Source organism: Ursus americanus, chromosome 7, assembly GCF_024610735.1.
Source record: "Ursus americanus isolate L20-20 chromosome 7, mUrsAme1.1.p, whole genome shotgun sequence".
NCBI classification, from domain to species: domain Eukaryota; kingdom Metazoa; phylum Chordata; class Mammalia; order Carnivora; family Ursidae; genus Ursus; species Ursus americanus.
This window is the reverse complement of record NC_142133.1, coordinates 51,351,664-51,379,229: the sequence shown is the minus strand read 5'-3', so window position 1 is coordinate 51,379,229 and position 27,566 is coordinate 51,351,664. Positions and strand designations below refer to the sequence as shown.

Sequence of the window (27,566 nt, the reverse complement as noted above, 5' to 3'; positions counted from 1 at the left end):
ATATAAATAAAAATACATTAATAGTAGGGGACCTCAACACTCCACTATCAGAAATAGACAGAACACCCTGGCAAAAACTAAGCAAAGAATCAAAGGCTTTGAATGCCATACTCGACGAGTTGGACCTCATAGATATATATAGAACACTACACCCCAGAACCAAAGAATACTCATTCTATTCTAATGCCCATGGAACATTCTCAAGAATAGACCATGTTCTGGGACACAAAACAGGTCTCAACCGATACCAAAAGATTGAAATTATCCCCTGCATATTCTCAGACCACAACGCTCTGAAATTGGAACTCAACCACAAGGAAAAATTTGGAAGAAACTCAAACACTTGGAGACTAAGAACCATCCTGCTCAGGAATGACTCGATAAACCAGGAAATCAAAAATCAAATTAAACAATTTATGGAGACCAATGAGAATGAAAATACAACAGTCCAAAACCTATGGGATACTGCAAAGGCAGTCCTAAGGGGGAAATACATAGCCATCCAAGCCTCGCTCAAAAGAATAGAAAAATCTAAAATGCAGTTTTTATATTCTCACCTCAAGAAGCTGGAACAGCAACAGAGGGACAGGCCTAATCCACGCACGAGGAAGCAGTTGACCAAAATTAGAGCTGAAATCAATCAAGCAGAAACCAGAAGTACAGTAGAGCAGATCAACAGGACTAGAAGCTGGTTCTTTGAGAGAATCAATAAAATTGACAGACCCCTGGCAAGACTTATCCAAAAGAAAAGAGAAAGGACCCAGATTATTAAAATTATGAACGAAAAAGGAGAGGTCACGACGAGCACCATTGAAATTGGAAGGATTATTAGAAATTTTTATCAACAGCTATATGCCAATAAACTAAGCAATCTGGAAGAGATGGAATCCTTCCTGGAAACCTATAAACTACCAAGATTGAAACTGGAAGAAATTGATTCCTTAAACAGGCCAATTAATTATGAAGAAATTGAGTCAGTGATAAACAACCTTCCAAATAACAAAACTCCAGGCCCAGACGGTTTTCCTGGGGAATTCTACCAAACATTCAAAGAAGAAATAATACCTATTCTCCTAAAGCTATTTCAAAAAATAGAAACAGAAGGAAAGCTACCAAACTCATTTTATGAGGCCAATATTACCTTGATCCCCAAACCAGGCTAAGACCCCATCAAAAAGGAGAATTACAGACTGATTTCCCTAATGAATATGGACGCCAAAATCCTCAACAAGAAACTTGCTAATAGAATCCAACAGTACATTAAAAGGATTATCCATCACGATCAAGTGGGATTCATACCTGGGATGCAAGCGTGGTTCAATATTCGCAAATCAATCAGCGTGATACATCATATCAACAAAAAAAGACTCAGGAACCATATGATCCTCTCAATCGATGCCGAAAAAGCATTTGACAAAATACAGCATCCTTTCCTGATTAAAACCCTTCAGAGTGTAGGAATAGAAGGTACATTTCTCAATCTCATAAAAGCCATCTATGAAAAGCCTACTGCAAATATTATTCTCAATGGGGAAAAGCTGGAAGCCTTTCCCTTAAGATCAGGAACTCGACAAGGATGCCCACTCTCGCCACTATTATTCAACATAGTACTAGAAGTCCTTGCAACAGCAATCAGACGACAAAAAGGGATCAAAGGTATTCAAATTGGCAAAGAAGAAGTCAAAATGTCTCTCTTTGCAGATGACATGATACTCTATATGGAAAACCCAAAAGAAGCCACTCCCAAACTATTAGAAGTTATAGAGCAATTCAGTAACGTGGCAGGATACAAAATCAATGCTCAGAAATCAGTTGCATTTCTATACACGAATAACGAGACCGAAGAAAGAGAAATTAGGGAATCCATCCCATTTACAATAGCACCAAAAACCATACGTTACCTTGGAATTAACTTAACCAGAGACGTAAAGGACCTATATTCTAGAAACTATAAATCACTCTTAAAAGACATTGAGGAAGACATAAAAAGATGGAAAGATATTCCATGCTCATGGATCGGAAGAATTAACATAGTTAAAATGTCCATGCTACCCAGAGCAATCTACACTTTCAATGCTATCCCGATCAAAATACCAATGACATTTTTCAAAGAACTGGAACAAACAGTCCTTAAATTTGTATGGAAACAGAAAAGGCCCCGAATCTCCAAGGAACTGTTGAAAAGGAAAAACAAAGCTGGGGGCATCACAATGCCAGATTTCGAGCTGTACTACAAAGCTGTGATCACAAAGACAGCATGGTACTGGCACAAAAACAGACACATAGACCAATGGAACAGAATAGAGAGCCCAGAAATGGACCCTCGGCTCTTTGGGCAACTAATATTTGATAAAGCAGGAAAAAACATCCGGTGGGAAAAAGACAGTCTCTTCAATAAATGGTGCTGGGAAAATTGGACAGCTACATGCAAGAGAATGAAACTTGACCACTATCTCACACCATACACAAAAATAAACTCCAAATGGATGAAAGACCTCGATGTGAGACAGGAATCCATCAAAATTCTAGAGGAGAACATAGGCAACAACCTCTACGACATCGGCCAAAGCAACCTTTTTCATGACACATCCCCAAAGGCAAGAGAAACAAAAGATAAAATGAATTTATGGGACTTCATCAAGATTAAAAGTTTCTGCACATCCAAGGAAACAGTCAGAAAAACTAAGAGGCAACCCACGGAATGGGAGAATATATTTGCAAATGACACTACAGATAAAGGACTGGTATCCAAGATCTACAAAGAACTTCTCAAACTCAATACACAAGAAACAAATAAACAAATCAAAAAATGGGCAGAAGATATGAACAGACACTTTTCCAATGAAGACATACAAATGGCTAACAGACACATGAAAAAATGTTCAAAATCATTAGCCATCAAGGAAATTCAAATCAAAACCACACTGAGATACCACCTTACGCCAGTTAGAATGGCAAAAATAGACAAGGCAAGAAACAACAATTGTTGGAGAGGATGTGGAGAAAGGGGATCCCTCCTACATTGTTGGTGGGAATGCAAGTTGGTACAGCCACTCTGGAAAACAGTGTGGAGGTCCCTTAAAAAGTTAAAAATTGAGCTACCCTATGATCCAGCCATTGCACTACTGGGTATTTACCCCAAAGATACAGACGTAGTGAAGAGAAGGGCCATATGCACCCCAATGTTCATAGCAGCAATGTCCACAATAGCTAAATTGTGGAAGGAGCCGAGATGCCCTTCAACAGATGACTGGATTAAGAAGTTGTGGTCCATATATACAATGGAATATTACTCAGCTATCAGAAAGAACGAGTTCTCAACATTTGCTACAACATGGACAGCACTGGAGGAGATAATGCTAAGGGAAATAAGTCAAGCAGAGAAAGACAACTATCATATGATTTCTCTCATCTATGGAACATAAGAACTAGGATGATCGGTAGGGGAAGAAAGGGATAAAGAAGCAGGTCATATCTCTAGAGGAATTCCGAGGTGTGGTCTTTAGAGATCAACTTTCAGCAGGGTCCTATGGACTATAAAAAGGATGTCAAGCCTTTATGTGTGATTCTGAGTGTTACCAAGGAGGGTAGTACTTGAGGAGAAAGGACTCTCAGCTATCTTCCATGATGAGATTTTTAGAATGTTAGCCTTTAAGGAAAGAACTATTTGGAAAGACAGAACTGATGACACTTGGAGGAAATGGAGATTGTATTAAGGTGAATATATTTTGGACTAAAAAGGTGCTCTTTTAAAGAAAATATTTATGCTAGTTTATCTGAATGGTCTTCCATCAAAAAATGGACTTTTTTGAGAAACTATGTTTTTCAGTCCAGTTTTTTGGAAATGTCCTTTTTCCTATGTATTCTGTTACTTCTCTGGTAAAGGTGGAAGTGGGGCTAACTCCATTGTACTAACATTTAAATATATTATGAATATGATAATTTCTTTTTTAGCAATGAAATGCAAGTGTGCATCTTCTGCTTAAGACTGTATTTATATATTCAGTTACAGGGCTGAAATGACATTTTATATGTTAATTGTTTTGACTCTAAGATTTAAGTCTTAGCTCTTGGAGATTGTAGACTTGCATTTCATAAGTAATAAAATTTACCCTTGTGAATGTAAAAAAAAAAAAAAAAGGAAGGAGAGGGAGAGAGAATCTCAAGCAGACTCCGTGCTGAGTCCAGAGCCCAACATGGGGTTCCATCTCATGACCCTGAGGATCATGACCTGAGCTGAAACTCAAGAGTCAGAAGCTTAACAGAGAGGTGCCCAACCTTGGAATTTTCTACATAGACAAACATGTCATCTGAAAATAGGAACACTATTGCACTGGATATAGGATTCTGGGATGAGGGTTCTTTTCTTTCAGCACCTGAAAGCATTTCAGCTTTCACAGTTTATAATGAAAATCCATTGTCATTCAAATTGTTTTTTCCCTTATAAGTAAAGTGTGTTATTTCTCTCTGCTTTCAAGATTTTTTGGAGGTTTGGGTTTTTAGTTTTCAAAAGTTTATGTGATATGCCATGTGTGAATTCCTTTGGGTTTATCCTGGGTGAGGTTTGCTCAGCTTTTTGAATTTGTTAGTTTATGTCTTTTGGGCAAAATAGGGTTTTTTGGTCATTTCATCAAGTCCTGCTCTTTCTCTTCTCCTTCTAGAACTTTAATGACACTTAAGTTAGGTCTTTTGTTCCAATCACACAGGTCCCTGAGCCTCTGTTGTTGTTGTTGCTGTTGTTGTTGTTGTTGTTGTTGTTGTTGTTGTTGTTGTTGTTTTCTTCAGTCTATTTTCTCTCCATTGTTCAGAGTCAATAATTTTTATTGTTCTGTTTTCCAGTTTTCCAGTTCTTTCCTCTGTTTCTTACATTCTGCTGTTGAGACTATCCACTGAACTTTTATGTTGGTCATTATTTTTTTCAGTCCTCACATTTCTGTTTGGTTTTTTATATCTCCTATTTCTTTGCTGAGATTTTTCTATTTTTTTCCATTGTTGAAGCATTTTTATGATGGTTGCTCTAATTCATTTAATTTAATTCTGGCATTTCTGTCGTCTCATATTGGCACCTATCAATTGTCTTTTTCTTTAGTTGACTTTTATTGGAACCTAAAGTTTTTTGGGATATTAAATTATGAAACTTTGGCTTTTATTTAAGCCTCTGTTTTCAATCCAGTGCTCCAGTGGGAGAAAAGGAGTATACCACCTCGTTACTGCCCTGTAGAGTCAGAAGTCAATTCTCCACTCAACCTCTGCTGATCCAAGGGGTCCTCCTTGTTCCTGCTGGGTGACGGCAGAAGTTTTGGTTGCCAACTAGGCCTCCACTGACACCTTCCTGGTGGTGAGGGGTAGGAGAGCCTCACTGATGCTCCCCACATGGCCTCCATTAACACTGGTACTGTCTTTGCTATCACCACGTGATGGTTAAGTCCTTCCTCTCACTAGACCTCCTCTACAGTGCTCCATCTGGAAGAGGAAGGAGTGCATCTCTACTGCCAGGTAAAGGTGGAAGTCCAGGTTCCCCATGTGGTCTTCACTGACATGATGGTGGACAGCTCATTACAGCCTGGCAAGAAGATTAAACGACTAAACTTGCCAATCAGACTTGAGAGACATGGGTGGTGGAGCCACAGGTTTTCCGTGGTGTTTGGCTGGAGTAGGGTGGTTATTGTCTAAAAGTTTTCTGTCTTGCATAGCTGCCCCTTTTGACTGGAGAGAGCATCTTTTGTTGGGATTTTTGTATGCCTCTGTTGATGTTCCTGGGTTTTCAGCTTCTTTAGCTCTGAGTGTGGGATATATATGAGGTAAAAAGGAAACCCAGAGAATTCGCCACTGTGTCATTCCTCAACTCCCAGTGTCCCTAAACAGTCTGTCTCCTCATCTTTCAGAGTCGTCTTATGTTTGTTATATATATATAATGTCCAGGGTTTTCCGTTGAGCTTAGTGGGAGAATAGGGAAATGTGTATCCATCCTCCTGGAAGGGAGCTTTGACTGATTTTTGAGAAGCAAAAATGGTAACTGATAGGAATGCTTTCTGGAGAGCTTCCTGAGTTCATTTGAACTCAGATTGGTGGCCTCCTTGGATCTTCAATTTGTTGAGTCCTTTTTCACTTGAACCATCCCTAGTCCCTCTGTTCTCATGCTGAAGAGTCTGCCTGCAACTGTTTCATCCGGGGACAATACTTGACTTTATCTGGAGGATCCTTTCCAGTCCTTGTTGGACTGAGAACCATACAATCCTGATGCCTGTAAACCCAAGCAAGGAATTTTCCCAAGAAAAGAGCTAACCTATCTATGGCAAAATGAGGAAAATAAAATATATTGAGTTTTTCATAATGAAAAATAATTTTTCATTAAAAATGTTATTACGTTCCTCCTACTTTTTTAGGTGCTGAATATTACCATTTAAATAAAATAGTGATAGTGGTCCGTTTTTTTTAATATCCTTACTTGACATACACAAGAAAATGTTGGCAATTACATGTTGGTTCTCCCCACACTGTTTTTTTCCTTTCCTTTTCTCTTAATTTAAAAAAATTGAGGGCTACTTCACATACATTGAAGCACACAAATCTTAGTGGTACAGTTCAGTTTGTTTTGACAAATCAAATGGTAGATTGCGTAATGTACACCCCATCACCCAAGAAATCTCCCTCAGCCCTGTTTCCATCGATCCCTCTCCCGCCCCCCGCCGGGGTTCTGACTTTGTCAGTACAGCTCAGTTTGCCTGCTCTAGAACTTCATAGGAGTGGAAGCAGATAGACTCTCCTTTTGCTCGGTATGATGTTTGTGAGATGTTCAGTAGTTCATTCTTTCCCTCTTTTTTTCTGAGTGGTATTTCATTGTAGACACCCCTCCCAACCCCTTCTGCTTCCCAAATGTTGATCTCTCTCGGCCTCTGCTAGGTCAGTCTTGAAGAATTGACCTTGTTACTTCCAGCTGACCTCAGCTGCATCATTCCGTGGGCATTAAGGTACAATGGCTTGTTTATATGCACTGTGGGAAGAAAAAAAATGTCTGAAGGCTTGGACTTACTTTTAATTTTTTTCTTTCATTAGAAAAGTTTGTGCTAAAAAGTTTATTCTCCTGTTGATAGACATTTATGATATCATGGATCAGTGTTATAAATAAAATTGTCAGGATTATTTTTGTACAACTTTTTTTTTACATTTTTTTTCATTTCTTTTGGTAAATGCTTAGACGTATGATTAAAAGTTGGTATGGAAGACATTTATTTAACCGTCTAAGAAACTACCATAAACAGTTCTCTAAAAGTGGTCATATCACTTTTTAAAGATTTATTTATCTATTTTAGAGAGAGAGCGCGCATGCATTTCAGGGTGACGGGCAGAGGGAGAGAGAGAGAGAGAGAGGAAGTCTCGCAGACTCCTGCTGAGCATGGAGCTTAATATGGGGCTCATCTCACAACCCTGAGATCATGACCTAAGCTGAAATCAAGAGTCAGACATTTGACTGAGCTACCCGGCTGCCCCAGTTGTATCATTTTATATCCCTGCCAGCAGCATATGAGGATCCCATTGTTCCATACCCTCACCAACATTTTGTGTTGTCAGCCTTTTAAATTTTATCTGTTCTAGTGGGTGCATAGTAATATCTCATCGTGTATTAATTTTCATTTTCCTGGCATTTAATGGTGTTGGGCACCCTTTCAAGTTGCTTATTGGTTATTCCTATGTCTTAGTCTTTTGCCCATTTTTAAACTGTGCACTCTTATTGTTGTTTTAAATATTGAGTTATAAGACTTATACATTCTACATGCAGGTACTTGGATTTTCCCCAGTCTGTGCCTATTCTGTTTCTTTTTTTAAAAGATTTTATTTGAAAGAGAGAGCACGAGTTGGGGGGTAGGGGGAGAGGGAGAGGGAGACACAGACTCCTCACTGAGCAGGGAGACTGATGCACGCAATCCTAGGACCCCAGGATCATGACCTGAGCGGAAGGCAGATGCTTAACCAACTGAGCCACCCAGGTGCCCCTTCGTTTTCTTAATAGTATCTTTTAAGAAGCTGAACGTTTTAAGTGTGATGAAAAAAAATTATCAACTTAAAATTTTTTGTTACTGTCCTTGGGCCTTGTCTAAGAAATCTTAGCCTAACCCAAGGTCGCAAAGATGGTCTCTCATGCTTTCTTCTGGAAGATATGTGATTTTTACCTTTACATTTCAGTCTATGTCCTATCTCAAATCAATTTCTGTGTGTAGTAAGAGGTAGAGGTTGAGGTTCATTGCTTTTTATATAGTTATCCAGGTGTTCAAGCAACATTTGTTAAAAAGATAGTTCTTTATCCATGGAAATATTTTGCCTCTATATTAAGAAAAAATTGACCATGTAAGTGTGGGTCTGTTTCTGGGCTCTCTATTCTATTCCACTAATGTACCTGTCTCCTATTTTGCTAATTCTGTCTTGATTATTATAGTAAATTTTACACCAAAAATGTAAGGCCTCCAGATTTTTTTATCCCTTTTCAAAACTGTTTTTATTATTCTGAAAGCTGTGTATTTCCATACATATTTTAGAATTTGCTTGTGAATTTTATGGGATAAAAAAAGGGGCAGCTAGGGTTTTGATTGTGATTACGTTAAATCTATGTATCAGTTTGCAGAGAATTGGTATTTTAATAATCCATGAATATGGTATATCTCTTCATTTATTTAATTCCTTCCAGCAGTGTTTTGTCATTTTCAGTAATAGAGTTCTTGAGCAGATTTCATTAAATTTATCACAAAGTGTTTTTTAATTTTTTAAAGCTATTGCAAATAATACATTTTAAATTTTAATTTTCTATATGTATGTTCCATGTTTAGTACAAACACAATTAATTTTTGTACATTGCCTTGTATACATAAGCTCACTAACTCACCTAATAGTTCAAGTATTTTATTTGTAGATTCCCAGAAATTTTCTAAGTACTCAATCATGACATCTAAGAATAAAAAGTTTATTTCTTTTCTTTTCGATCTATATCTTTCATTAAGATTCCACCAAGAGTCAAGTTGAACAGGGCTGCTCTAATTAGACCAAGGTCATTGTGCCTAGCCCAACCCCCACCCCTAGCCCCATAGTGCTTTCTTTGTCCTGTCAGCAGTTGAGCTGGGAGGATGTTAGACTACAGATAATCTTTGATTCTCCATTGGGTTCAACTTCTGATTGTTATTATGGGAGCAAAGTTTTCTTGAATCTTTCTACATCCTAACTAGAAGTAGAAGTCCTTCCAAAGTACTTTTGAAATTGTTTGGGTCCTTGAAATTCAAAATTCCAGAACTGACTGCCACAGACCATAATAACTTGGATTCTTACTGTACATTTAGTTCTGGCAGTTTGTGGGGCTTCTGCTTCTTGAAAAAAAATTGGACTGAAAATTATTCCTTCTTGGCTATGCTCACATTTCTTTGGGTCTGTATTTACGACATTGAGCTATCAGTTGATTAGAATACCGTATTCTTTTGTATGAGAAGATGAGAAGCTAATAGTGAAGCTTTATTATAACCACCTAATTTAATATTCTTTCTAGTTTCATGTAAATGTCTTTGTAGAAAATGCTACCAAGAGCGGCATTGTGGTTACTTTAATTCCATTGCCAATACTTTTATATGGTTTCCTGTATTCTAAAGGGAAAGCTATATGCACTTTTCTTCTTTTAAAACTTTTCCTCTTATGAATCAGTACCACTATGAATAAATGTCAGAAGTTCTTATTAAGTGGTTAAAGTTGATGTCTCTGTCTCAGCATTCTTGTTTTAGGTGATGATGATTAAGCAGACTTCATAATGGAAAATGCCAGAGTTGTAAAGAAATTGTTTCTCTTACTAACTAAAGAACACATGATAATATTAATGTTTGTAAATACTTGTTTTGTGCCAAACTCACTTAATCCTTACATTTTAAAGATAAGAAAGGTATCACGCTTGGAAGTTCAGGGTTCAAAGTCCTACGCCTTTACTGAAATGGGCATTGTCAGTAATGTTTAGGAAATAACAGGATTGTGCACTCTTTGGTTGAAAAACATTGCAATAGGAAGAACATTTTGGAGGTTAATTTGTCTCACCTCAAAATGAACTCTTTGGTTAGGCAAAATGAGGTGTTTTGTTTTTGTTTGGTAAGGAAAGCAATTTCTCTATTCTACCATTTCAGATTATGCTAAATATTTTTATTAGCTGAAGAACTAATCAAAATATAATTTATATTGATTCAGAGAAAATATGAACCTGGAGTCCTGATTATTTAATAGAACCACAGAATTTCATTTCTTGCTAATGGAAGTTGGCTGTGGAGAAAACCATGAGAAGGTACATGTTCCTGGGGCCAGGAGGCCCAATGAACTACAGTCTGGCTGCCTTGAGATGCGAGTGGTCAGTACAAGAGCAGAGCTTCCCTTTCCAGTGGTTGATGTGTAAATTGAGACAGCGCGAATCATAGCACATAGGGTGCTATTATGCCCCCGTGTGAGTGTTTCAGGTATGTTTTTCTTCACATTTACCACTAGCCAGGCATTTGGGGCTCAGGTGGCACATTAGCTGATACAGACCTACCACTGTGGCCCTTTGTCTACAGAGGTTGGCGATCCTTTAGGAAAGGTGAATGGATAGGAGAGAAGTGAGTTCACGACCTCTGTGAATTCCATGAATTTGGAAGTCTGTAGTAGCTGAAGATTGAATTCATTGATTGTGGTGATTTTCATTGACCATTATTTGACAGTCAACATGTTGCTCTTGTGACAGGATTTGAGCTGTGTTTGGTGACTTAAGCTACAGTCCGGAGGAGGAGGGAGGGCCTGGGGACCTGTGCAGCAGAGTGCACCCAACTTCCTGAAGAAGAATCTGTGGAGCAAGTGGCCCTCCCTCCACAGGAACAGAGTCTGTTGTTTCTCGAATACCCTTGTATCTGAGCCTCACTGGCCCAGGCATAGTTTCTGGAGACCTTTAGGCTTACCCTTCTCAGGAAGAGCATCCAGGTCATCAGGCTGGCCCTTTTGCATCATGGCAGCTGGCTCTGAAGCCAACGTCCTCAGCAACTCCCTCTAGTGGCAAGATCCTAGAGGCCCCCTGGGCTGCCCATGGCTGCCCTAGTCCTCTTGGGGAATGTGAGCTAGTGTGGCTGGCCAGACCCACGTTCCCCACACTTGGCACATATGGAATATCAATTCTGACTTAGGAAAAACATCAGGGGCCACACGTTTGGACAGGCACAGAGGCATCTCCTCATTGCAACACCCTGTACCTTCCAGGGATGGAAACAGTGGGGAAGGGGAAGGTGAGGAGATGGAGGTAGAATGGGTAGACGGGGCTGTGGAAGCAGAAAGCTCTATATTAAAACCCTGGATGTACCAGTTATGACTTGACTTATGTGTGACTTGGAGCAAAGTTAAATGACATGTTCTTTCAGCTAACACAGCAACTATTTCACGGAGGCTGTGCTCAGGCAGTCAGTCTGTATCCAAGAACAGAAAGCTTGAAAGAGTCCTAATTAAGTTATAGCGCGTATAAGGGAGTAAGGCAAATGTGATGATTCAGTTAAAGGTAATGAAGAGCGTCAAGTGGAAAGCAAGAAAAATTTGGTTGGCCCAAGTAGAAGGGGCAGACTGTGCTTGGGCTGTGGGTGAGGAAACTAGTTTTGGGAACACAATAAATCAAGTACTGTTAAAGGACTCAAGTTCACAATCAATAATTGTACTTTAATCTGAGAAGCAAGCGGAAGTGATTCTGGGCTTTTCAGAAGAAAAATGATCAGATCAAAACAATACTCGAGGAAGGTAATCGTATGAGGCAAGAATCTAAAGAACTTGGTGAGGGTCTGAAGCAGGGGGCTACAGAACAAGACTGGAAAGGGTTCTCACACCACATTTTTCGTATAAAAACAGAGTAGAGGATTGTGCATGACTTTTCCATGGAGGATAAAGACAGACAACAAAGATAAATCAGCCTTTCTCTTAATGAGAGATGTTAGCATGTGCCTGAGGGATGGACGCCGATACTCATTTTATTTCATACTTTCCGTAACCTTCTAGAGAAGGTGGTATTCACGGAAATGCAACAACACAGTGTGATATTTCGTTCACACACACGCGCACACACATATACAATCATTATAAAAGGTTTCAGACCTATAAAAGGGGCCAAATCATACAATAAGAAACATCTTTGTACCTATTCCCTAGCTTGTCATTTTCAGGCTGCCATCACGTCACAAGAGGAGCCCACCCACTAGCTGATGAAAGGCATATGTGTTGATGTATACCTTCTCTAAGGATACCCTTTAAATCTGTTTCAAAGAAGAAACACCGTAGGCATCCTAGAATAAAAAAGAGAAATCCATTTGGATAGGTGTGGCAAGTCATGTATCTGTGTATATGGCTGGATTCCACATACTGTCACACTCAGTCTCCAAAGGACGTTGAAACTTACTGGATATGAGTTCCCTGGAAGCCCTTAAAGGCCCTAATGATGGTATTTGGGGGATCGAGAGTCAACAACTCTATTTTGCTGCCTTTTGCAGCTTTCAGTGTGGCCTTCACATAATTACCTCACTCCATCCTCCCAACCAATTCTGAGGTCGGACCTCTAACCCAACTTTATAGTAGACAGTCTCCATGCCTTGGAAATGAACCCCTGTTGGGCATCCTTGTTTAAGAAATCTCTGGGAGCAGGGAAACACTATAATCCCATGAAGTAAACGATAGAGACATGCCAGTCCATTCCATCACTCCAGCTGACTCTGGTGAGGTCTGACCAGGCCCCATCCATTTCTCTCTTCTAATGGGGCAGGAGAACCTAAACATTTACAAGACTTGGAATCCCCAGTTGCAAATATTTTCTGCCTTTTCCCCCCATCCTTGACACTTTGATGTTACTTAGTATTTTCGTTGGAAGCTAAAGCCCCTTGTGGAGATGATGAAGGCATGACAGGTGGTTATAAGGCAAGTCCTGGTGATGTGCCTTCTAAACCGGATTAGGAAAGTGGGGTGGATGGTGGATTGCAGTGAGACTTCCAGCCTGCCATTCAAATTCTCTCCCAGACACCCCACCGACTGGACAGTCATTGGCTTTATAAACTACTCTTCTACTACTGAAATTCTCTTTCAGTGAAGCCTATCAGTGAGCCACACCTCACTGTTAACTGTTTTAATTGTGCAATTACAGAATTGTCCTCAGATAATTAAGAGGATAGAAGTATAGCGGAAGATGACCCTCCCCCTGCTCGCGAACGGCAATTTGAATTTTAAAAGGAAGATACCTGTTTCAGTTACCTATTGCTGTATAACATATCAGCCTAAAACTTAGTGGCACAAAAAAGCAATTGTTTATTTCTTACAATTCTGTGGGTAGGCAATCCGGGTCATTCTTTGGCTAGTGCTTGGTAGGATCACTCCTGGGGTTGCAGTCATTTGAGTTCAAAAGGACTAGGGAGTCCTAGATGGCCTCACTCACATATGTGAAGTAAGCCTGGCTGCAGACCACGTGGTCCTTCTCCACATGGCCTTGGGCATCCTCCAGCGGGCTAGACCTGCACAGCAAGTGGTCTCAGGGTCCCAGGAAGCAAGAGTGGACATTGCAAGGTTTCTTGTGACCTAAGCTCTGGAACTCACACAGGGTCACTTTTTCCAGATCGGTGACCTCTCCACCTCACCACTTTCTCCACATTGGTGAGACCTTGGGCAGGTCAAGACCAGTCACAAGACAGCCCAGATTCAAGAGATGGAGAAAAAGACTCACCACAATGTCCAAGCAAGAAAGGGGCTAATTGAGGGACATGTCAAGTTGGGGTACGGGATTTGACACAGAGAACATCAGGAGGTCCCTTGGTGCTGGGAACCGAGGTGGGGAACAAGGGAAAAGTCAGAAAAACCTTCTGCACAGGGTCTTAGGAATAGCTGGGGTGTGGCTGCAAATTCACTGGACGCCTCACACCTGGAGCATCTATTGTACATTTAACACCAACACAAGGAAAAGCAGGTTTTGTTGAGAAGTCTGTAAAGCTTTGGTACTGCCCGTTCTAGACCAGCCTAGTTTCCCAGCTGGAATAAGGATAATGCTGAGATGGTCAAAAGGGAAAGAAAAAGAGAGAACCTACAGCAACTAGGTGGGGGTGGGGAAGCCAAATTGATGTTATACATTTCCCCCCGAAAATCCACATATTAACCTGTCCACCCACCGTCCCCCAAGTGTCGAGTGCGTCCACTTTCTTCCAAGTAGATATTCTCAAATCCACTCCCTGGATCGTTCTAGTGGATCTTATGTCCTTATTATTTTTAGAGCAATACTGCCCATGCTTTGGGTCTGTCATTTAAAATCTTTCTGTAAGAATTTATAACTTCGTTTGTGCTCTTTTATTTTTAAAGGACACCTATTCATTGGTGTTTCCTCAAAAGCTGGTGAGTTTTCTTTGTAAAGAGAGGGGTGGGCTTGGGATGCTCTGTCCAGCAGTTGGGTCACATGCTGGCAGAACAGGGTGGGAGGGCGAGGGGCAGGCTACAACATGCGCCGTTTTTGTGCTCATATTATGGGGGTGTGTGTTTGGTCATACAACTAAACTTAATAGTACAGGCATACATTGTTCTATTGTGCTTCATAGATATGGCATTTTTTACAAATTGAAAGTTTGTGACAACTCAAAGCAAGTCTATCAATGCCATTTTTTCCAACAGCATTTTCTCACTTTGTGTCTCTGAGTCACATTTTGGTAATTCTCGCAATATTTCAGATTTTTTCATCATTATTATATTTGTTATGGTGGTCTGTGATCAGTGAGTATAACCAGCTGAAAGCTCAAATGGTGATTAGCATTTTTTAGCAACAATTTTTTAATTAATTTATGTACATTGCTTTTGAGACATAATGCCAACACATGTTTAACAGACTACTCTGTCGGTTAGAATGGCAAAAATAGACAAGGCAAGAAACAACAATTGTTGGAGAGGATGTGGAGAAAGGGGATCCCTCCTACATTGTTGGTGGGAATGCAAGTTGGCACAGCCACTCTGGAAAACAGTGTGGAGGTCCCTTAAAAAGTTAAAAATTGAGCTACCCTATGACCCAGCCATTGCACTACTGGGTGTTTACCCCAAAGATACAGACGTAGTGAAGAGAAGGGCCATATGCACCCCAATGTTCATAGCAGCAATGTCCACAATAGCCAAATCGTGGAAGGAACCGAGATGCCCTTCAACGATGACTGGATTAAGAAGTTGTGGTCCATATATACAATGGAATATTACTCAGCTATCAGAAAGAACGAGTCCTCAACATTTGCTGCAACATGGATGGCACTGGAGGAGATAATGCTAAGTGAAATAAGTCAAGCAGAGAAAGACAACTATCATATGATTTCTCTCATCTATGGAACATAAGAACTAGGATGATCGGTAGGGGAAGAAAGGGATAAAGAAAGGGGGGGTAATCAGAAGGGGGAATGAAACATGAGAGACTATGGACTATGAGAAACAAACTGAGGGCCTCAGAGGGGAGGGAGTGGGGGAATGGGATAGACCGGTGATGGGTAGTAAGGAGGGCACGTATTGCATGGTGCACTGGGTGTTATACACAACTAATGAATCATCGAGCCTTACATCGGAAACCGGGGATGTACTGTATGGTGACTAACATAATATAATAAAAAATCATTAAAAAAAAACAAAACAAAAAACAAAACAGACTACTCTGCCGTGTACACATAACTTTTGTACGCACTGGGAAACCAAACCAAACAACTCCTTTGACTCGTTTTATTGCAATATTTGCTTCATAGCCACGGTCTGGAACCGAACCTGCAATATCCTTACTACCTGTGCTTTGCTTCATCCTATGGGGCTCCCTGGTAATAAAAAAAAAATACTGTATATATAATAATAAATGCTATGGTAGCTGCCTAGGTTTATTTTGTAGTAAGAGGATCCTATTTGTAAAAAGTCTTTAAAATCCTTCAACATCATCTCCTTGATACTGGAGGCCTGTGTGCATCACGAAACCTCCCATGCCCAGCACAATCTGTACCATAGGATAGGACTCCCGTATGTACTTTATAAGTGAAAGACAATAAAAATAGTGACCATTCTCACAGGCAGAGGTGAGAGAATACCTGGAATCAGAGTCAAACTTGTTATGTATAAGGAGTGTGGCCTGATCCTTGGATCTGGACACTAATCAGCCTGTTGCGGCCTGTGACAAATGGAGTAAGCGAGGAGGATTTGAGACAGCATCAGAATTTTAGGCTTACAACGAATCTTAGCAGTCAACACACAGCCTTCCCTCCCATGAATCATTCCTCTTTACAGCGTCATTGAAGGGGTCACTCCCTGAGTTTCCTTACAAGTAAGGAAACCCTCCTCTTCTTCTGTCATTGGGTCCTTTTTAAAAATCTACTTTATTCTTATTTTTGAAGTTGTAAAAATACTGAACAGAAATCTGCCCCCTGCAAATTGCTATCTCTGGGTGCTTATTCTGTGTTTGGACAGACCAAACCCATACTCTCTTCCATGTAACACTCACTCAAATAACTGAGTCTCCGCCGTTGTTGAACATATGACAAAACTGGTTGAGTTTCGTGATGCAAACCTAAAGGGAAAGTTATCTTGAATAATGAAATTACAATATGGAGAAGGTTTAAGGGCTTGTACACGATCTCATGGTTTTGAAGTGTGTGGTTAAAGGCCTTGAGAGTTGACAGATTAGTCAGGGATTTGTCAAGAGTATTAATTACAAACTTTGAAATCTTGGTCAGTGAAAGTTCATCATAGTGCATCTTGCAAATATGATCAAAGTCTTTTCACTACTGATTTTATGATGCTTAACCACAGTATGTAAAGAATGAAGGTTTTCATTAGAAATTACTGATGTAATAGAGCACATTTAGAGGAAGATGTATTGTTAGGCTATTAAAATTCATGCTCTTCTCCTAACCTACCCCAGCCCTTGTTTTGAGGACACCCCCCCCCCCCCCGTTGTCTCTGAATACCTGAAATGGCATTTTTGGCTACTTTAAAGGAACCTTGCTCTTTACAGTTTTGGTGTAGTTCAGTAACTACGACCACCATGAGGGCAGCAAAGGTGGGGCTGTTGTAAGTGATGTTTTTAAACCACAAAAATAAACCACGAAAACCTGGGGGCTAAGGTGATTCGGTGAGTGAAAGAAATCTATGGCTGGCTGAAAACTTGAAAAATAAAGTGTGCAGCCAGTTATGGGAAAGGAAAGCCGTCTCTCTGTCTTGTCCTTGTTGAGTTTTAGAAAAACTAAATCTATTATTTTTGGTAGCTTTTTTTTCCCTGGGAATAAAAAAATGCACTGGCACCTAAACCATGGAAAATGAAATTGGAATACACCCCATGCAGCTCCTCCAAAATCACTAGCTTACTTTTTCCCCACCCTTCTGCTGAGATGTCTTATCTCTGCCTTCCAATGGTTATCAGTATACAGGAGGGTATCTGTCAGGTTCCTTGGTGTTCTAACTGCAGGTTGATTTCCGGCAGCAGCCAGGTGGAAGGTGCACAGAGGTGCCCATGCTTGGTCCCGGGATCCCCAGGTCCACTGTGCGTGCGTTTCAGGAACCGTGGCCTGCTGCCAACCGGAGGTGGGAAGGCGCTGGTCTGGAGAGAACCGGGGCATGTCAACACTGGTTCACCTGTCTGATGCTCTTCCTGTTCAGTTGCCTCTGCACGCCAGAGGGTGGCACCCCAGGCACTCCAGAGATGGAGAGGAGGCAAACGATGGGGACCAGAGGAGAGGGGAGGGCAGGGCCGGCAAGGGGAATGTTGGTACGTTTTCAGACCTTGGTCCTGAGATTCCCAACAAATTTGGAGCCGGCCCCCAACGCTGTTTGGAAGAAACAGGCTTCTGCCAGACAGGTGTCACAAGTTTAGGAATTTCTAAGATGATAAGGTATGTGAAGGTTATTCATGACCAACGGCCTCTACCATCCTGAGTCCCTGGAAATCCAAGGGAAACTAGTTTCCCCAGTGGCTACCTGTGGGGTGCTTGGGAGTTGGCGCAAAGCCAGTGGCACCCCACGCTGTAAGTGAGCCAACATCTGACCTGTCACTTTGCGTTGTGTTTTGCAGTTGCTGGATTTGTGCGACTCGGTGAAGGATGATGCCCTGAGGGTGATCTCTGCTTTTAACATTCCACACACCTCCCTCCACGCACCGATCGCAGGAATCACCAATGCGCAGGCCTCCTGGGCCTTCTATCCCGCACCGCTGCAACCCAAGCCCCGAGAAGGGGCGCGCTTTCAGCCGCCTAAGCTGGAAGCCAAGTTATAGCGGGCGTGGTGCGAAGGGTGGTGGCTCGCTCGCAGCTGCCACGACACTAGCTTTTCTGACGCCTGGAACTGGGGCCAAGGCCGGCCTGGCATGCGCTGGGCCCCGGCCCTCGGGGATTTGGGTAGCAAAGCAGGGTACCCACTGAGGCTGGCGAGGTGCGCTATGGGCCGTTGGGAAATAGAGCCAGGCGGCAGCCGGGAACACGGGGCTTTATTATGTAACCCCGCCGGCCGTCAGCAACCTATCCCTGCTTCCGCGCCGGATCTCCTGAAAACTGCACTCCCCTGCGAACGCGCCCCACACCCGGGTGCCACCAAAGGTCTCCCGCTGTCAGCGGTGACTCAGATTTACAGTGATTTTGGAAAACACATTGGTGCTGCGTGGGAAAAAAAAAATCAAAGCATAAAAATCAAACACTCGCGGGCGAAGTTTCAGTTCAGCAAGGGATGCTTTTCCAGTGAATCAGACCCCCTCGGGGTCTTAGAGGAACGCACAGACTGGGAAAGGGGAGTGTGCGCCTGGAGTTTCGCTCTCGGCAGAGCGCAAACCCCGGCTTGCCCTCCCAGGCAGGCGGCTTCCGGACCGTAAGACAAGGCGCGGAAAATATTTTTACCATATGAAATTGTAATCTGTTCTTTAGAGGAGCATAGATAACAAAGTTTAATAAAGACATTAATTGATGGGAAGGCGCTCGGGCTACTTGCCGAGGATGGGGAGGCGGGCTAGGGCAGTACACTGCATTAAGTTCATTTTGGAACTCGGAGAGACCACACCGGCAGCGCCTGCGGTCCGGGCGAGGGCCGTAGATTTCCCACCCTGTTTCTCAGATCAGATCCCGATTGCCCCACTTCATTTCTGCTCCTTTCTCTCAGCCCCAGCCATCCTTCCTTACTCCCTCTCCACATCTCGTGGCAGAGGCAGAAACAAGCATAGTTCTGCTCCTGTTCGCAAGGGCGACATCCAGGACCGGGGCAGAGACTTAACGCCCACCTGCCCTTCCCACACTGCCCCTTTTCTGGGCTGTGGCCCGGTTTCCAGAGGACCTCGGACCCTGCTGGAGACGGCGGGAAGGGCTAGAGGTCATCCGGCGCGGAGAGCTCTGCCAAGCTCCCCCAGCACAGTCTAGGTTGCAAGACTCCGAGCCGACCTCCTCCTTGTGCCCCAAAATAAGAGTGCTTAAGCGGTTGCTTTCCCTGACGCCTTTGTTTTTTAAAGTGTTCACAGGGTCGCTAAAGCAGACGACGCGGGGGCGGTGGAGCTGTACAGGACCAGATGACAACTACTAGGGCTTGCTTCTGCGTCGTTCTTTTCCTGTCCCTGTCTGCATCGCCCAACCCCACGGAGAGCTCGGAGCACTCGGGCGGGTTTGGGGCTCCCAGCCGGCGCAGTTCTGTTGTTCCACCCCGCCCCGGGTGCTACGCCGGGCGGCTAAGGCTTAGAGTTCGCCCGTGGCCGCCACCTGAGGTCGAGGGCAGCCGCTCCAAGCCACCGTGAGGGTAGAAATCCGGCCTCTGCGTCCACTCCGCCGCGTTCACGCCCTTGTCCTCTCCCTCCTGCAACGAAATCCCGGGGAAGAACCCGGCGTGCGTCCTTGAGTCCCCCCCAGGAACCCCTGGCCTCATACACTTAGCTCCCGACTCGCAAGAGGATGCGCTGAGAACTGTTCAACCAGGGGCTGTGCTGTCTTCCCGACGTTCCATACCCGCTTATGAAGCATAAAACACTGACCGAGGTGGCCAGCAGCGAGACAACGCCTCGCTGATTTGCTCCTCTGCAACTGAGGACCCTTCCTTCTTGGTTGGGGGGGGGAGGGGCGTTAGGGGATCCTTAAATTGGGTTTCTTTATTCTATCTAACCAGCTCTCCCCCGTGGCAGAATGTTCCATCTCCCGACCGACCTTGCCCCGATTCCCGGGCCGCGGCTGTCTCCTCGCCGGGGGGAGCGCAGGAAGGGTAAAGGTGGGGACTCAGGACCCACATTAGGAGAACAGATGAGGGTGCGGACCCAGAGGAGTACCCGTCCCCCGGGCAGGAGTGGGAGTGGGGCCGCGGGCACCAAGGAGAAAGGCGGTGGGGGCACGCAGGGAGAAGGGGTTGGGAGTGCTTCGCTCCCCACACCGCTCGCAATACGCGCCACCTTCATTGGCCTCAGCGCGCCTCCCGCGCTGTTCTCTGAAAGCCTAACCAATCCCTAGGATCCCGACCCAGCGGAGGTACCATCCTCTCTCCCACCTGAAGGCCGAGATTCCTCTGGGTCTTCTTTTTTTTTTTTCTTAAAAGGATTTTTTTCGAGTTCTTTTTTCATTTCCCTATTTTACCTGCTCTGCACGCTGTCCCTTCCTGCCTCGAACCGGGGCTGCGGAACAGACACCTCCGGGGATCCACTGCTTGCCTTTTTCTCCACTCTCCCCACTAAGGGCTCTGCCTCTAACTGGAGGTTCGGCGCGGGAGAAAAGCTAGATGGCCCTGCCAGGCGCCTAAGACTACCGCGTGAGGCGAGGAAGATGAGCAGCCCTGCACATCGGGGTCTCACCCAATATGTGGGTGAGAGGAGAGCTCCGAGGCTCGCTGCCCAACCTTGCACCCGTGCGTTCTTGAGGATCAACCTATTCCCCGCGCCTGCCTCAGAGCGGCTGAGAAATTCCCGAAGCCAATCAAGGGCTCAGGGGCGCCTCCTGAGGCTTTCCGCAGGCGGCGGCGGCCCTGCCTGGTTCAGTGTGCCCGGAGCGCCCCCTCTGTTCCACGCGCACGCAGTGGACCCTGCTGGCTGTGGGAGAGGCAAGGGTACACTTTGGGGGGGGCGGATGGGTGCGCACAAGCCACCAGCAGCAGTAGTCACTCCAGTAAACACGCTCGGCTGGGGCAGGGCTGGCAGCGTGCGCGGGGGAACCCGGCCGGGCCACCCCCGCCTTTACCTGTTGGAGCCTGAAAGCGCCAGCGGCTGCGGCTGCGGCGCGGCGGGGCGGGGCGGGGCGGGGCGTGCTTGCCCGCGCGCCGGGGCGGGACTTAAAGGGGGCGGAGCTCGCGGTGATTGGGTGAGGGCCCTCGGCCGCCAGTCTGAGCTGAGCTGCAGGGCTGTGCAGGTTTCACTTCGCTCGGCGCAGCCTCCAAGTCTTGGTCTTGTGAAAGCGCTGCGTCCTGCGTCGCCGCCGCCACCGCTGCCACCGGATTCTCACAGTCACCCTGCGCGCGCCAGCCCAACTGCGGCCAGCATCGCCGCGGGCTGCTCGCTTCGCCCCACTCCCGCCGCCACCCCCTCGGCGACCTTTCCCTGGCCCTCGTCCCCCCAATGTCTGACTCTGACTCTCGGACTGAGAAACGCAAGGTAAATACCTCCGAATCCCCGGGAGCGGGCTAAGTGCGGACGGAAGAGAAGCGCCGGAGCCAGTTCGGCTCCACCTCCTGCTCCCTTCTCGAGCACGTGCAGGCAAGAGATGCACGTACCCGTCCCACTTGTCGCTGGGCGGGAGGCAACGATCAGGCGGGTTGGGTTCCCTCCCCACGCAAGTCCAGTTTGGTGAGGGGTCGTCCGTGTAAAGGCCACCGGCACTTGGCCAAGTGCGGCTCGGGCCGGGATTCCGCGCGAGGGAGTGGAGAAGCTTCTCAGGGTCAGCTGGGAAATTGAACGCGTGCTCTGTGCGCTGTCCCGGGAGCTGCGGCCCCGCTCTGCGATACTGGGGTGCGCGGCCGGCCGGCCGGTCTCGCCGCCCTGTCCTGGAGACCCCCAAGTAGCGGCCGCGCGGTATGGGCTATTCTGGCGGCTTGGCTTTTCTCGGGTGCCCGGGCCCGTTGCGAAGGATTTGCGGAACTTAGGTGGTTATTTAACTGACGAGACTCGGCTTTTCCTTGTACCCATTCAGGCCGAGGTTTCGGGGCAGCTGCTGAGTTCGCTGTCTCGGAGGTGTCGGTGGCCCTGCCGGGTCTGCGGGTGCGCTGCAGACGATACCAACCGCACGATCCATAGACAGCGAGAAACCGAGGGCCTCCTCCGACTGCCGGGGCCACGCGGTGGACGAGCCTCGGGCAGCAGAACCTGCTCCATCCGTGGGGCCGGGCTGTCGTAGACACTCGGGCACCCCGACTCCCTCGCAGTGCTGGCGGGCGGCGCGGTGCCCTCGGGGGCCTGTTACTCGGTGTTCGTGCTAGTAGTGGAAGACCCGTCGGCCGCGGGGGACGGGGGTGGGGATGTGTTCGTTGTCTGCGGCGGTCACGGTTGCGCGCAGATATGCGTGTCCGTGGCCAGTGGTGGCCGCTTAGATTCGGAGCGTGTCCGCGGCGCACGGGGAGAAAAAGGGAAGAATCTGTGGAGGAAGGTGGGTCCTGCAGCTAAGGGAAGGGACGGCCTTTGGGGTCTCCTGCACAGCCGGCCTGGCCGGGGGTCGGCGGCCAGCAGCAAGGACTGGAGTCTGAGGACGGCAGAAAGAGCGAGACTCCTGCTTTGTCTCCAGGTGACCGGCCACTTGGGGCGGCGGGAGCCGCCAAGGCTCGCGCGCCGTCCGGGCCGGGACAGAGGCGGGGCGGGCAGGGGGAGCCGGGACAGCTCGGGTCCGCGAGACTCCCGCCGCGGTCGCGGCCGCGGCCGCCTTCGGAGGCGAGTTTGTCAACAATCGCCTCGCCTTTGGCTGCCTGACCCGTAGGCGCCGCCCCCGCCGGCGGCGGCTATTGGCTGTGGCGCGGAGCGACCGCGCGCGGGCCAATTGGGAGCGCGGGCACCCGGCGCCAGCGGCGCGGGGAGGTCGGCGGTGCCGGCGGCGGCGGGCGCAGTGCGCGAGGGGAGGAGCGGGAGGAGGCGGAGGATGTTCCCGGCGGCGGCGGCCGGGGCAGCGCGGGCCAGAGGCGCGGCGCGCGGAGCCCTCGGCTGCCCGGCGGAGCGCGGCGGCGGGCGGGCGGCCAGTGGCCGGCTCTGCGCTGCCCCGGGGGCTCTGAACGCGAGTCCCGGGCATTGTCTCCTGCGCTCCCTTCGTGCTGACGGTCAGGGGGCTCCGGGTCGGCGAAGGACGCGGGCGGGACGCCGCGGGGCCCGGGCCCGGACGCGACGATCGGAAAGGAAGGGGCGGACGTGAGTTTCGGCCTGATTGCCTTCACAGGGGAGGGTCAGTGGGGTGAAGGAGCCTCGCGCCCCGGTGTCGCCTAGCGTGTGGAGTTACTTGGGGACTTTGCAGGGGGCGCCCGGGGACGGCTTTGGGGGACCCCCCCCCCCATTTGGAGGTGTTCATCTCACAGTGTGGGTGCATTCCGAAGTTCTGTCGGGTTCGGTGCGGCGCGCTGCCCCCTGCGGGAGGAGGGGCGCCCGGGCTGTGAGCGGGAGGGACCGCGGGCGGGGAGCGCCCGAGCCCGGCCGAGCCGCGCTCCGAGTTACAAACTCTATTGTGACGCACTTACTACGACTGACGGCCCTTGCCAAACCTTCCCCAGACTTGCTGCCCTCAGCACTTTCGGCAGAACAATGGGGCCGGAGTGGGGAACGCGGCCAGCCGCCTGCAATCGCTGCATCTGCGCCCGCTCCTGTGCTCCAGCGCAGTATCTGATCCCGGGAAGTCAGAGCCCGCTGGGAGTTTCCGACTTCTTCAAGTCGGCTCTGAGCAAAGAGCACATGCGAATAGACTTAACACAAGATGCTTCTCCTAAAAACTTTGTGCGTGCGTGTGTGTGTGTGTGTGTGTGTGTGTGTTACAGCACCAGTTTCACACTGACGCTGTAATTGTGTTTTGTTTGGTGGCAGGAAGTTTAGTCCCACCCCCTCAGCTCCCCCCACGCAAAGATAGAGGTACCTTTGTTACTTGAGGTGTGTTTTTATTCTTCTTTGGAAGATCGTTAGAGAAATATATGAACTAACGACTTAATGTTAAAGTATTTGGTATTCTAAAAATTGTGAAGGAGTCAGCGAAAGTTGGCTAAATTTAGTTGTTTGTTCTAATTATTATTTTGCTTAAGATAATCTTAGTCTTTATTTTACTTGCAGAAAAAAAGACCAAATGGCAAAGCAACCTTCAGATGTAAGTTCTGAGTGTGACAGAGAAGGTGGACAACTGCAGCCTGCTGAGAGGCCTCCTCAGCTCAGGCCTGGGGCCCCTACCTCTCTACAGACAGAGCAGCAAGGTAATCCTGAAGGCGAAGGGGACCGCTGCCCCCAAGGCAGCCCTCAGGGCCCGCTGGCCCCACCAGCCAGCCCAGGCCCTTTTGCTACCAGATCCCCGCTTTTCATCTTTGTGAGAAGATCCTCCCTGCTGTCTCGATCCTCCAGTGGGTATTTCTCTTTTGACACAGACAGGAGCCCGGCACCCATGAGTTGTGACAAATCAACACAAACCCCAAGTCCTCCTTGCCAGGCCTTCAACCATTATCTCAGTGCAATGGGTAAGCAATGCCTGGGTAAGAGGTAGTTAATGTGTGGTGGTTTGAATATCTGTTTAAAGGCTGTGTGTAGCATTTAAACTAAACTCCCTTTTAGAATCCTTTTACTGATTTAGTCCATGTTTTGATGGGAATGGAGGATGTGTCAAAGAAGACATCAAACCAACATTATTTTTTTTACATTACCAAGTTTTGTGGCAGCAATAAAATGTACCTCGTATAGGCCTGTCGAGTAGTGAAGCTGGAATATTTGCTGCCTGTCTTCATTTAAGCGTATACGTTGTTCTTACTACTAAGACTTACTTATCAATGACGCTGTGTTTGAAGGGGACTCAGTCAAATACAGCAAATAGCTTAAAAACATAACCAGATGTATGAAGAAAGATGAGACGAGTTAATCATTTTCAAAAATGACATTTTTAGAAAGTGATTTGGTTCATCAGGGCAGTACCAATAGAGAACCAGAAAAATGGGTTGTTTTCTACCCAAATTCTTTTGGGGCTGATTTTTTCTTAGAGGTTTTGGATATGGTACTAAAAAGATTAGATTGTGGGGTTTTATTTCATGGATTAAAGACAGTTTTAGGGTCTGAACCAGGAAAACCTGACAGTGCAATCAGTGAGGCAACTGACCTGGGTGGGGACTGTGGCAGATTGGGGAACGTTTGCACTTTCTACTTTAGGACTGCCCCCGAGCTGTGGCTTTGTGGTCTCAGAGTGGTAAGTTTTCCTATAGTACAGTGCAAGATAACCCAGGAGTACAGATTTTGGTGTCAAAGATTCCAGCATCAAAGATGTTTCAACACTGACAATTAATTTAGAACTTTGAAAGCACTGTGCAAGCCATATAAAAACATCTGCTGGCTAGATTTGACCCTTGAGCTCCCAGCATGTGACTTTGAGCATGTTCAGTTCTGGTGACCTCGGTAAGGGAGTAAGTCTGTGTTAATTCAAATCACTGGTCCCCACTAATGGGAAATATCTTGGTCAGGATTCACCAGAGTCGTACTTAGCATTTAGACAGATAAGCTCTTCCTTCCTGCATTAATGACATATAAATAAGGTGGCAGCATTTTTCTTTAAGGACCCAGCGTAGATTCCCTTACAGTGTAGCTCACACTTTTGCCAAAGGCTAACTAAAACGGAGTCCTCAGGCTAGATACTTGCCTGCTGGAACACAGTGACAAATCTTGTATTTGCAGATACTGTGGGGCTCTGTCTCTTAACCTTCATAGAGGTGCGGGTCTGTCCCCATGTTACAGAGGTAGAACCTCAGAGGGTTGGTCACTTGTCAGGTTGGGCATACCTGGGAAATAGCAGGCAGGGATGGTAGAAACACCAGTAGCTATGCATGTTGACAAGGTGTCTTCTGCTAAAAACTGAGATAGGCTTTATTAGGATCCCTCCTTAGGGAAAGGAGCTCGAAGTTTTATTGCCACTATTTCTTTAGTTGTTACTACCCTCCTGAGTTCATTTAAACCTTAGAAGTTGGTGCTTGCAAATGTTTTTCTGCCCTCTGAAAGTACTCCCGAGTATGCGAACCTACAGCATTCTTTCTTACTCAGTGAGGGAACAGGGCTTTAAGGTGTATATTTTTATTTATTTATTTTTTAAGATTTTATTTATTTATTCGACAGAGAGAGAGACAGCCAGCGAGAGAGGGAACACAAGCAGGGGGAGTGGGAGAGGAAGAGCAGGCTCATAGCAGAAGAGCCTGATGTGGGGCTCGATCCCATAACGCCGGGATCACGCCCTGAGCCGAAGGCAGATGCTTAACCGCTGTGCCACCCAGGCGCCCCAAAGGTGTATATTTTTAAAAACCTATGTATTTTAAGGATCCTTTGGAAGCCTTACAGTTTTTCCCTGCAGACCTATGAATCTGCCTCTGCAGGTGGTGGCTTAATGCGCAGACATGGTTTCTCTTTTCTTCTTAATCAGGAATAGTGGGTGACATCTTATTTTTTTTTTCTATGTATGGTGACATACTATTTAGCGAGCTCATTATAAGGTAATCACCGTTACTCAAAATGACAGATGTAAAGCTTTAGAGATCATAATCTAAGTTATTAAGCAAAGTTATGTTTATACCTGTGAAGTCAAGTCATGGATCCCGGGGTGTAACTTTATAGTAGTGACTACATTCCAGTAGATTGGCGTGATAACTGAGACTTTAATGCACAGGATTAAATGATAAGGTGTAAGGAGTTTGCCTGAAGTTAGTGCACCAAGGTAAGTTTTCAGGATTAAGTTCTGGGGAGATTTGTTGGTTAGGGTGGAGATTGAATGGGGGACTGGAGAAGAGTTAGTCAGATATGAGTTTTATTAAACTGTAGAATAAAATTGACAGCTGTTGTAGTTTTAACTTTGGTTCCTGGTTATTCTCCTCATAGTTCCGTGCCTAAAGACCACTGAAATATGCTGAGTCGATGAATTTTGGTTCTCTTCTCTTTCTAGTCATGTTTAGTGTTCCTCACTCAACCATATCCGTGAAGATCTTCAATGAAGCTTTTGATAATTTATTGCAAAATCCATTTTTCACAAAGAAGTCTTTATGATTGGTTTTAGCCAGGGCAACACAAATGTGAGGTTATGAAGAGGTGCTCTTTCGCCCGGGGCTTCTGCGCCCTCACCCACAGAATAGTTTCTGCTCAGCGAGTTGGGATAGATAGCAGTGAGTCTTGTAGTTCTGTTCTTGCACCTTTGTTCTAATGAGAAAGTAAAGTCTTGTCTGGGTTGTCCATCAAGTAGATGTTTATACTAGAAATGCCTTCATATTTTCCGCCATATCCCCTATTTTTCTGGATATGTTCAAACAATACTATACTTTTCCATGAGAAACAGTGCGTGTTTTTGTTGTTGTTCTTTTCACTTTTACCGACCTAATTTTAGTCTCCTTATCCCCTGGGTGGATTAACTTGACAAATGCCCTCTTAGTGAATAACTGATTAT

The 27,566-nt window shown here is 45.8% G+C and overlaps 2 protein-coding genes and 1 pseudogene across 13 annotated transcripts in view; all 3 read left to right on the top strand.

Annotated features, from left to right (window-relative positions):
• ACOXL (acyl-CoA oxidase like) overlaps positions 1 to 19,274 on the top strand; it is a 306,567-nt gene extending 287,293 nt beyond the window's left edge. Inside the window, exon 18 of the mRNA XM_045808789.2 lies at positions 18,065 to 19,274. Within this exon, the coding sequence (XP_045664745.2) occupies positions 18,065 to 18,265 (201 nt within the window). The 3' untranslated portion in view covers positions 18,266 to 19,274. The remainder of the gene's footprint in view (positions 1 to 18,064) is intronic.
• Positions 19,275 to 20,802: 1,528 nt separating this feature from the next.
• LOC148109689 (uncharacterized) lies at positions 20,803 to 22,328 on the top strand (annotated as a pseudogene).
• The window catches only part of BCL2L11 (BCL2 like 11), a 124,018-nt gene continuing 118,063 nt past the window's right edge, over positions 21,612 to 27,566 (top strand). For 5 of the 12 annotated variants that reach the window (XR_015725243.1, XR_015725245.1, XM_087863673.1 and 2 more), the window contains exons 1-2: positions 22,723 to 23,323; positions 24,227 to 24,621. Coding sequence is in view for 9 of the 12 variants with exons in the window: in XM_087863673.1 (XP_087719799.1) it covers positions 23,061 to 23,323; positions 24,227 to 24,621 (658 nt within the window). In the remaining 3 variants the exon portion in view is untranslated. The other 7 variants (XM_087863675.1, XM_045808946.2, XM_087863679.1 and 4 more) reach the window with 7 other exon arrangements.